The sequence below is a fragment of the Crotalus tigris genome, unplaced genomic scaffold (genome assembly GCF_016545835.1).
Source record: "Crotalus tigris isolate CLP2741 ecotype Arizona unplaced genomic scaffold, ASM1654583v1 scf7180000024427.8105951120:4207309, whole genome shotgun sequence".
Lineage (NCBI taxonomy): Eukaryota > Metazoa > Chordata > Lepidosauria > Squamata > Viperidae > Crotalus > Crotalus tigris.
The window spans coordinates 3,264,768-3,275,089 of NW_024100595.1; the positions used below are offsets into that span (position 1 = coordinate 3,264,768).

Genomic DNA, 10,322 nt, shown 5'->3' on the forward strand with positions numbered 1-10,322 from the left:
CATGGAGTACATATCCTTCTCTGATTGTTAGAAAAAAAATCACTAGGAATAGATCTGCCTAGTTTCTAGGCAATTTAACTCTTGATAACAGCTATGGGGAACATCTAACTCAGTGGTTCTCAATCTAAGCAACTTTAAGATGTCTGGCTGGGGAAGTCTGGGAGTTGAAGTCCAGACATCTTAAAGTTGCCTAGTTGAGACACACTAATCTAATTACTTGCCAATTCTGTGAGATTGCCACTCTTTGATCCCAAATTACTCCTTTATGATTTGATCAGAAGGTCTGCTAGTTCTGTCACCCTATCTGTCTTCTGCTTCCTTTTGTAGCTTCCATATCAGCCAATACATTCCCACCAGCCATTTCAGGCACGCTCTTCGCAGTCTCCCTGCCAAGTATCAACCTGGCTCCCATCTGGAATATCGTCAGCTCATTGGCATCTATGGGACCCACTTCATCAGTCACCTGCATTTGGGGGGCCGTGTGAGGGATGTGACAGCCGTGCGGGTCTGCGAGACAGCGTTGGATGGTGTGTCTGTTGACGAAGTTAAAGACTGTTTAAGCCTCGAGGCCTCAGCCAACATTGGGGGTGGCAAAGGGAGCCTCAGCGCAGCCTACAAAGCATGTGAAGAGCTGAAGAAGAAGAAGAGTTTCAAAGGAAGCTTCCACAACACCTACAACGAGAGACACACAGAGGTGGTGGGAGGGGAACAAAACACTGACTTGCTTTTTTCGAATGAACAAAACCCTGAAGGCTATAAGCAGTGGTCGGAAAGCCTCAAATCTATGCCCGAGCTCCTTTCTTACTCCCTGAAGCCCCTCCATAATTTGCTGCCTAAGGGTGACCCAAAGCGGGACAGTTTGCAGCGGGCGGTGAGCGAGTACATCAGAGAAAGGACCCTTTGGAGGAACTGCACCCAGCCTTGCCCTCCTGGCTCCCAACGCAGCCTCCGGGATCCCTGCTCCTGCACGTGCCCCAGTGACGGCATCACTAACACCATGTGCTGCTCCCGGGAGCGAGGCCAGAGCAAACTAACGGTGACGATTCGACGTGCCTATGGTCTCTGGGGAGATCATACCACAAGAACGGATGCTTACGTCAAGGTATTCTTCCAGGGCATTCAGAGCCGGACATCCACTGTGTGGAATAATGACAACCCGGTCTGGATGACCCACTTGGATCTGGGGAGAGTCCAGGGCTTGGGAGAAACCAGCAAGCTCCGAATACAAGTCTGGGATGAAGACAATCGTTACAATGATGATCTTCTGGGCACGTGTGACCGAATTCCCAGGTCTGGGAAATCTCAGACCCAGGTGTGTTACTTTGACTATGGACGCCTTGAATTTCAGTATCATTTGGAATGTGGCCCCTTCTTAGGGGGGCCCTATTGCTTGGATTATGCCCCTCAGCAGCCACACAGGGCTGCTATGTTGCAACGTGGAGCAAAGTGAAACCCATGATAGAAACAGGCGGGATAAAAGACTACACATAGTCCTCCACTTTTGACCACAATTGAGCCCGGTTGTTAAGTGAGTTTTGCTCCAGTTGTGACCCTTTTTTTGGTCACAATTGTTTGTTTGTTTTTTTAAAGTTTTTTATTTATAATACAGTTAAAACAAAAATGGACATAACATGACATTCCAGAATAAATATTCCTAACAATTTGTTCCTCTTAATACATATAATTAATACATCATTCTTAATCACTAAATAAACTTATTCTTCTATACAATTATATATACAGTTATATGTATTTCTGTCTTAACACTAGCTTGACGTCCGAGCAGTTCTCCTTAATTCATACCAGTAATAAAATTTATCCCAGATTTCAAAGTAGTCTGATTCTGTCTTATCCTTCATTTCCATTGTGAGCCTATCCATTTCAGCACACAATAAAATTTTATATAAAATCTCTTCTTCTGTTGGAATTCCTTTATTCCTCCAGTTTTGAGCGTATACCAATCTAGCAGCCGTGAGAATGTGTAACATCAAATAGAATACCCCTTTGCATATTTCTGCGTGGTTATGCCTAATAAAAGGAGTTCTGGTTTTAACTCTACCGCTAGCATTAAAATTTCTTCCAACCATTTTTTTAACCTTCTTCCAAAAATCACAGGCTCATGGGCACTCCCACCATATATGATAGTATGTCCCAGTTGCCAATTTACATTTCCAACATTTGGAAGAAGCATTTGAACCCATTCTAGCTAACCTTATGGGTGGGAAATGCCATCTATAGAACATTTTGTAGAGATTTTCTTTGCAGGAGGTGGCCTGTTTCTTGCCCATAGTTCTTGCCAGATCTGCAGATCAAAGTTGAGATCAAAATCCCTACTCCACTTTAACATGGTCTCTTTTACCTGTTCCTCATACATTGTCTGGTCTAACAAATAATGATATAGTTTTTTAATCATTTTATCCTCCATACCTAATAATATTTTATCCAGCTCTATCGGTTCTAATTTTATGCCTAACTCTTTTTTATCTTTCCAATATCTCGCCTGTAATTGAAGGTATGCCCACCATTCTAATTCTATCCCTTTGTCTTGAAGAATTTTCCTGGGTTCCAATTCCCCTCTCTCGTCTAGAACATTTTTATATGTTATAATCTTTCCTAGTTGGATAAACTTTGGATGTACATGCATTTATAACGGTGAGATCCAACTAGGGACTTGAGTATAATTTGGTTGCCAGACTTTAACCCATACATCAATTAGAGCTTGTCTGATATAATGCCTTCGAAAATATTTGTGTGTCTTATATTTGTGATCCCATAACATAGGGTGGTCACAATTGTTAAGGGAATCACTGCAATTGTTCAATGAATCATGGGGTCATTAAGTGAATCTGGCTTCCCCCCCCCCCCAGACATTGCTTGTCAGAAGCCAGCTGGGAAAGTTACAAATGACCCCGGGATGCTGCAACTGTCGTAAATACATGTGACTATGTGGATGCTGCAATGGTCATATGTGTGAAAAATGTTCATAAGTCATTTTTTCAGTGCCATTGTAATTTCGGTCACTAAACAGTTATAAGTCAAGGACTACCTTAATTCATGCTACAGCTTATTTTTAAAGCGTGCCCTGGGTTTCTTCTTACAAGTTCTTGTTTAATGTACTGAAGATCAGTACTTCTCAATCTTACCAACTTTAAGACATGTGGGACTTCAATTCCCTATGCTGGCTGAGGAATTCTGGGAATTGAAGTCCACACATCTTGAAGTTGCCAAGGTGGAGGTACAACTACTGTAGGTCTACAATAGAAAAGCTAAAACAGGGAACACAAAATGGGACAGGTTGCTTATGTACCAAGCAAAACGAATCCTAGATGCAATGTAGAATGCTTTTTCGCATAAAGAAATGGAAATCATTTTTTATTGTGGTGTCAGTCAAATCAGCCTGCAACATTAGAATTATGCAATGTTTGGAAAAGGTGCTTCTAAGGAAGCACAACACTTACCTGCAGCCTGTGACGAAAGGTACATGATTGCTAGGAATGCCTTTTCAAATTTTACCTTGATCATTGCCTAGCCTTTCCCAATATTCCTTTTCATTGTCCTCCTGTTTGTTTTCCTAGCTGTATTTTTTTTTAAAAAAATCATATTTGGAAAAACCATATGAAATAAACTGTCACTCCCCAAATAAGCCATGTACCACACAAATACATCATACAAACCAACATTGTATTTTGAGCACCACGTCAACAACAGTTAACAACTAATTTACCTCTTTAACAATGGCATTCCACTGTTCTTTGGGTACCAGGCATTCAAATTTCACATCTATTGTCTCCCTATAATCCCAGACATCTAATTTTGTAACTAGCTTTTAGAGGCATATTTGATATCTTATTAATGCGGAGAATATGCATAGGCTTCACTTAATGTTAAGAGTTATTTTTACTGCTTTCTTGCGCTTTGGCCCAAATGAAATACTGCTTGGGATTGACAGTTCTCAAACAACAGTAATCTGTAACTTGATCCAATTAACTGATCTAGAAAATATACTCTCCCCAGATTTGCAGCCAAAATATTGCCTTGCTCATTTCATGTTTTAAATCCTCCCCTGATGTTAATTTAGCTGCATGTTCATAAAGATGAGTTTGTAGTTGTATTCTAAAGCTCACATCACAGAAGGGGAATATTTGAACTTTCTAAGGTAACTTGCACCCTTGCGCTCTACACTTTTTAAAGAATGGAAAACGCACTGAATCCATGAAAAGTAAATTTCAACAGGCAAAACTTGTCCTAGATCAGTGGTTCTCAACTTTTTAATACCGTGACACCCAACCGGTCGTAAGTCGAGGACTACTCAACCGGTCGTAAATCGAGGACTACTCAACTGGTGCAGCACCGTTTGCAGAATGGGACTTTTGGCGGGCTCAGCAGGGCAGAGACAGCCTGGACAATTCCTATTGGCTTTTGAAAGCCAATAGAATTAGACTCTATTCAAGAGAGTCTATTCTATGGGCTTTCAAAAGCCAATAGAATAAAAGGGAGTAGCACAGCTAAGGAAAAGGGGGGGAAAAATGGCGGACTGCGTTGTTTGGCGACCCCCGTGAAATGGTCGTTCGACCCCAAATGGGATCCCGACCCACAGGTTGAGAACCACTGTTCTAGATTGATTTTAAAAGTGCGCTTTAAGTCAGAAACTTAAATGTGGAAAATTAAAATAACCCCCCAAAACATTTGTAGCTTTTGAAATTAAAAAAAAAAAGAGCAAGGGAAATCATTTTCCCAAGGAAAACTCATTAAATCCCTGCAAATAAATTTTAAGAATCTTCAAAAATACTGTACCAAGAATACATTGCGCAATATGTATTTTTAGAACTTTAAATACAGCCAAGAGGAAAAAAGAAAGTCTAAATCATCTTGAATCAAATTTGAAAAAGACGGGAAACAAGGAGGTATAGATGGGAGTATGAATGAATTTGAAATAGAATTATGCAAAGATGAGTAATAGTAATAGTAGTAAAATTGGAAGGGACCTTGGAGGTCATCTAGTCCAACCCCCTGCTCAGGCAGGAAACCCTACACCATTTTGGACAAATGGCTGTCCAGTCTCTTCTTAAAAACTTCCAGTGTTGGAGCATTTACTGCTTCTGGAGGCAGGCTGTTCCACTGATTAATTTTTCTCACTGTCAGGAAGTTTCTCCTTAGTTCTAGGTTGCTTCTCTCCTTGATTAGTTTCCACCCATTGCTTCTTGTCCTGCCTTCAGGTGCTTTGGAAAATAGCTTGATTCCCTCTTCTTTATGGCAGCCCCTGAGATATTGGAATACTGCTATCATGTCCCCCTTGTCCTTCTCTTCGTTAAACTAGACATACCCAATTCTAGCAACCGTTCCTTATATGTTTTAGCCTCCAGTCCCCTGATCATCTTTGTTGCTCTTCTCTGTACTCTTTCTAGAGTCTCAACATCTTTTTTACATCATGTGATTGCGAGAATAGATATAAATTGCTGTTAAATTACAACACGGAACAAGTTAAAGAATGTAATACTACATAGATGCTAAATTCTTGGCATGGTATTGGCATGGTATTTGGGGGGGAAATGTGGGTAAAATATATTTACTTTGCAATAATTTAAGAGGAAAATGTTGCAAAATGATGCACAGATGGCATTTGACACCTGTGAAAGTTAATACCAAAATATGTAAGTTAATACCAAAATATGTAAGAACATTTTAAGTAAATGTTGGAAATGCAGAAAAAAGGATGGAACCTATGATCGTATATGGTGGACTTGTGAAGACACCACAAGAATTTGGTTGGTGATTCACAGAATATTGATGGAAATTATAGGAATCCCTTTTCAGATGAAACCAGAACTGTACTTATTAGTCAATGGAAGAACTGAGTAAAAAGCACAGTGCCTTATTGTTGTATAAGATCACCGTGACAAGATTATTATTTGTGTAGAAATGGAAAAAATAAAGTCCTAAATATTGAATATTGGATATTTAAAGTTATGGCCTTAGCAGAGATGGCAAAACTGGTGCATCCAATAAGAGAGAAATTTACAGAAGATTTTATTAAAGACCGGAGGATGTTTAAGGGTTGTATTACAAAATTAGAGAAAAATAGCTTGATGATAATGGGTTTATAGATAAATAAGGGGAGAATACAGAAAATATAAATGGTGATTTAAAAAATATGAAAGAATAAGAAATGGTTAATGGATCCATGAGGACAGTGAAGTGTGGAGTTAGAATGTATATTTTTAAGTTGCATATTTAGTTTTGTATTTGCAGGTTTAAGTTTCTGTATTATGTTCTGTATTGTTTTTTAATGTTTATTTTTATGTGTAGAATTTTAATAAAGTTTTAAAAAAATCCTTGGGCCTTTTTTGATTCCTCAGTTTTGCTTCAGCAGAGTGCTTATGCAGCGCACTCAATACAGAAGTATAGGCTAGGTTTAATCTAGGTCACTAGTGGTCTTAAACATCCATTTCTTGTCTTTTTACACACATTTAGGTGTGGTCCCAATAATACTTGCAAAAGCTGTTACCCAATTGCCATTTTTAATGTGACAGGAATATGAGGATTGCTAAATAACCAGAAACTTCATTTAATTTTATATTGTATTGACTTAATTTTAACAAACGTTAATTGCAATAATCAAATTTATTTTTCCAGCTTCACCCATTACTTTTAAAATTCATGGCTACACACACACACACACACACAGAGAGAGAGAGAGAGAGAGAGAGAGAGAGAGAGAGAGAGAGAGAGAGAGAGAGAGAGGATGGAAGTGATTATGCAAAATAAGAACATGAAAAGATGGGTATCGGATCATTCGGTTTTGCAAATGGGGAAGGAAAAGTGGTAGCAATATGATACATATATTTTCACATATGATAATTTAACATTAATTCAGCCAGACTGAGAGTGGGGGAGAAATGAAACCTCTTTAACATTTATCAGCGCTTACTCAACATTTCCGGCAAAATTAGCTTGGGAGGTGGGAGTCAAGACAAATGACAAGATGGTGACTCTCCTAGAGATGGGCGTCTTTGTTTGACGTAAGTCTCCATTAATAAATCATACTAACCATTTCACACCACTGCTTGGAGGACAACAATCAAAACAATCTCCCAGATGCAGGATGATCACACACATCCAGGTATTTTTGAACACTAAAGCATGGGGGGGAGGGGACATTAAATTAAGAGCGAGGTAAAAGTACAATTTATTTGACATTACTGTTATCAGAGCCTCTTTTGCAAGCATCAAACGGAAACCCAAAAGCCACATCACAGTTTGTTTACCTCCCTTTGTATTCTGTAGGAGACCTAGTCAGGAAATGGAAAGAAATATGACACATCAGAGCTATTGGTGGCAGAATTGTGTTTTTTTTTTTTTTCCACCTAAAAGTGTTGAAGGAAACAGGTATTAAAACAAAACGTTTGTTTCTCTTCACCAACCTAACCCAACTGCTACTCTTCCGCTACCGATCCTGCACAGGAAAAAGCTAGTCAGTAATTTTAAGAGGCAATCTTTTTTTCCCCCCACTAGGCATTTTGGTGGATATTTGAGAATGGAATTCTACTCATCACTATCCAGCAGGGGAAAGCTGGGATAAAAAAAATACGCACACTGATTCTCACAAGGTTGAATTCCATGAATTCCACAAAAGGAGGAATAAAAGAGTAAGAAGACAATTTGTGGGTGCAGTGCTGCACAATCGCAAAACTACTTTTGCATCTTTGGCCACACAATCCTGTCATATTGCATTAGTCTGGTTTGAAAGCATCACTGATTCAGACAGGAAGGTGGTGCAGGGAGTGGGTGAGGATGGCAGAAAAGATTATTGGCAGTTCCCTCCGATCCATCCAGGACGTGGCACAGAAGCGTTGTTTAAGCAGGGTCCATAAGATCTGGGACACTACACATCCTCTTCATAACCTGTTTTCCTTGTTCCTTGTCTGACAGGAGGGGGCTTCATGGTATCTGAAGCAGAACATCCAAATTCAGTCAGTTTTGTTCCATACAGTATCAACCTTGTAAACTCTCAAGTTTCCTCTTTCCGCTATGTATTCAAGATGGACAATGACTAATATTTATATGAAAGGATATGGGTATGTACATGTGAATGTGTGTGTGTGTGTGTGTGTGTATCATGTTTATGTGTTATGTATGTGTATTTTTGAAAACAGGCAACAGAATTTCATTTTTAATGTGTGCAAGTGTGTCCACAGTAAAAAATGACAGTACAGGTTATCTTAGTTGAGCCTAATGCTGGGAAAGATTGAGGGAAATAGAAGAAGGGGACAACAGAGAATAAGGTGGCTGGATGGAGTCACTGAAGCAGTAGGCCTGAGCTTAAATGGACTCCAGAAGATGGCAGAGGACAGGAAGGCCTGGAGGAACGTTGTCCATGGGATTGCAATGGGTCGGACACGACTTCACAACTAACAACATGCATTTTGAGGTCCGGAAATATCCTAGAATAGGTCTAATGTAATCTAAAAAAAAAAAATCCATAACTTACTCACTCAGCATAACAATTTCTGTTCTCACCTACATTTGTATCATCACTGCACCATGAAAGTGGTGGGTTCATGTAAATTTAGGCCTCAGCCCTCAAGATTGCCCATCCAATATAAAACACTGCATTCAGATGAAGTATGCTAGCACAGTGGTTCTCAACCTGTGGGTCAGGACCCCATTTGGGGTCGAACGACCATTTCACGGGGGTCGCCAAACAATGCAGTCCGCCATTTTTTCCCCCCTTTTCCTTAGCTGTGCTACTCCCTTTTATTCTATTGGCTTTTGAAAACCAATAGAATAGACTCTCTTGAATAGAGTCTAATTCTATTGGCTTTTAAAAGCCAGTAGGAATTGTCCAGGCTGTCTCTGCCCTGGTGAGCCCGCCAAAAGTCCCATTCTGCAAACGGTGTTGCACCAGTTGAGTAGTCCTCGACTTACAACCAGTTGGGGATCGCAGCATTAAAAAGGTTGAGAACCACTGTGCTAGCAGCATCCTTGCACCCACCTACCTACTGGCTGCGGAAGCAAAGTGTTTTGTTCTATAATGGGAGATCTCCAAATTTAGCAACTTTTAAGACTTGTGGACTTCAACTTCCAGAATTCCTCAGCCAGCATGGAAGTTGAAGCCCACAAGTCTTACAGTTGCCAAGTTTGGAGAGCCCCTGTTCTATAATGAGCTATTCCCCAAATCTTAAAACTTGGTGCTGGTTGCAAGCAGGAAGTTCTGTTTTCCCATCCGCTAAATTCAAGTAATCACTCATCTTCAATAAGTGTCTTTTGATCCTTGACTGATGCTGTACATCTGGTAACTCTCAGATCCCAGTACATATCCTTGAAATCAATCTGCTGGTATCTAGTTCAGGTGATAAATGTTTTGTTAAATTTGAGGGGGTCCCTTTTATGCATCAATTGTATCACGTTTTCTAGTTTATCTTGCTGAACCTCTACAAAGAAGACAAGGAGATAGTCTATTTGTAGACCCAGCTATGGCTTCTTGCAAGCTTCATCTAGCAATGGAGTCCAGCAGCTCAGGTACGGAGGTTGCTCTGGAAAAGGAAGGCTTTTGATACACTAGCAAATCCCAAATGATCCATAGACCCTGACTTAAATGAACGGGGTCTCACATCCAGCAATCTGGAACAAAGCTCCCGAGAGACTTAAGAAACGTCCAGGTGACCATCACATCGTTACTCGTGCCCCGACATCTTGGCTGATGCCACACTCGATACACATTTCTGAAATGTCCTTTCCCACTTCTGGCCCCAGCCAGGTCTTGGTAATACATGCCAGATTGATCCTCTCATCTAGGATTAAATCATCTCCATTTCCAAATCGCACATGAGGGAGACCTCATTATAGACCAGTGATAGCAAACGTTTTAGAGACTGAGTGCCCAAACTGCAACCCAAAACCCACCTATGTATCATCGGGTGCCGGGTGGCCGTGGCCCATTGGGTGGGTGTGGCCCATTGGGTGGGCATGGCTTCAATGGTAACGGCAGACTGGGTGGGACTAAAAAGTTCAATCAATCCATTCTAACTTTGCGAGATCTTTTTTTTTTCTCGCCACAGGTTGAAATTGATTGACTGATTGAACCTTTTTTTTTTTGCACATGGTGGCAGAGGGCTAAAGCGAAAAGGTTTTATAAAACCCAGCTGAAGGGCTAGGACTGGGGTGATGGCGTGCATGCCCACAGAGAGGGCTCTGAGTGCTGCCTCTGGTACCCATGCCATAGGCTCACCACCACTGTTATAGACCAACCCAGCGTTTAGTAGCAGTAGCCAGAAGCCAGGGCCTCTGAAGATCTGATCGAGAAGAAGTGTCTCTCTTTAGGA

At 40.6% G+C, this 10,322-nt stretch overlaps 1 protein-coding gene across 2 annotated transcripts in view; it reads left to right on the plus strand.

The window, feature by feature from the left end:
- The window catches only part of LOC120302270 (perforin-1-like), a 32,187-nt gene extending 29,889 nt beyond the window's left edge, over window positions 1–2,298 (plus strand). For both annotated transcript variants that reach the window (XM_039330403.1, XM_039330402.1), the window contains exon 4: window positions 328–2,298. In XM_039330403.1, coding sequence (XP_039186337.1) covers window positions 328–1,450 — 1,123 coding nt within the window. In that variant the 3' untranslated portion in view covers window positions 1,451–2,298. The remainder of the gene's footprint in view (window positions 1–327) is intronic.
- The last annotated feature ends 8,024 nt before the right edge of the window (window positions 2,299–10,322 follow it).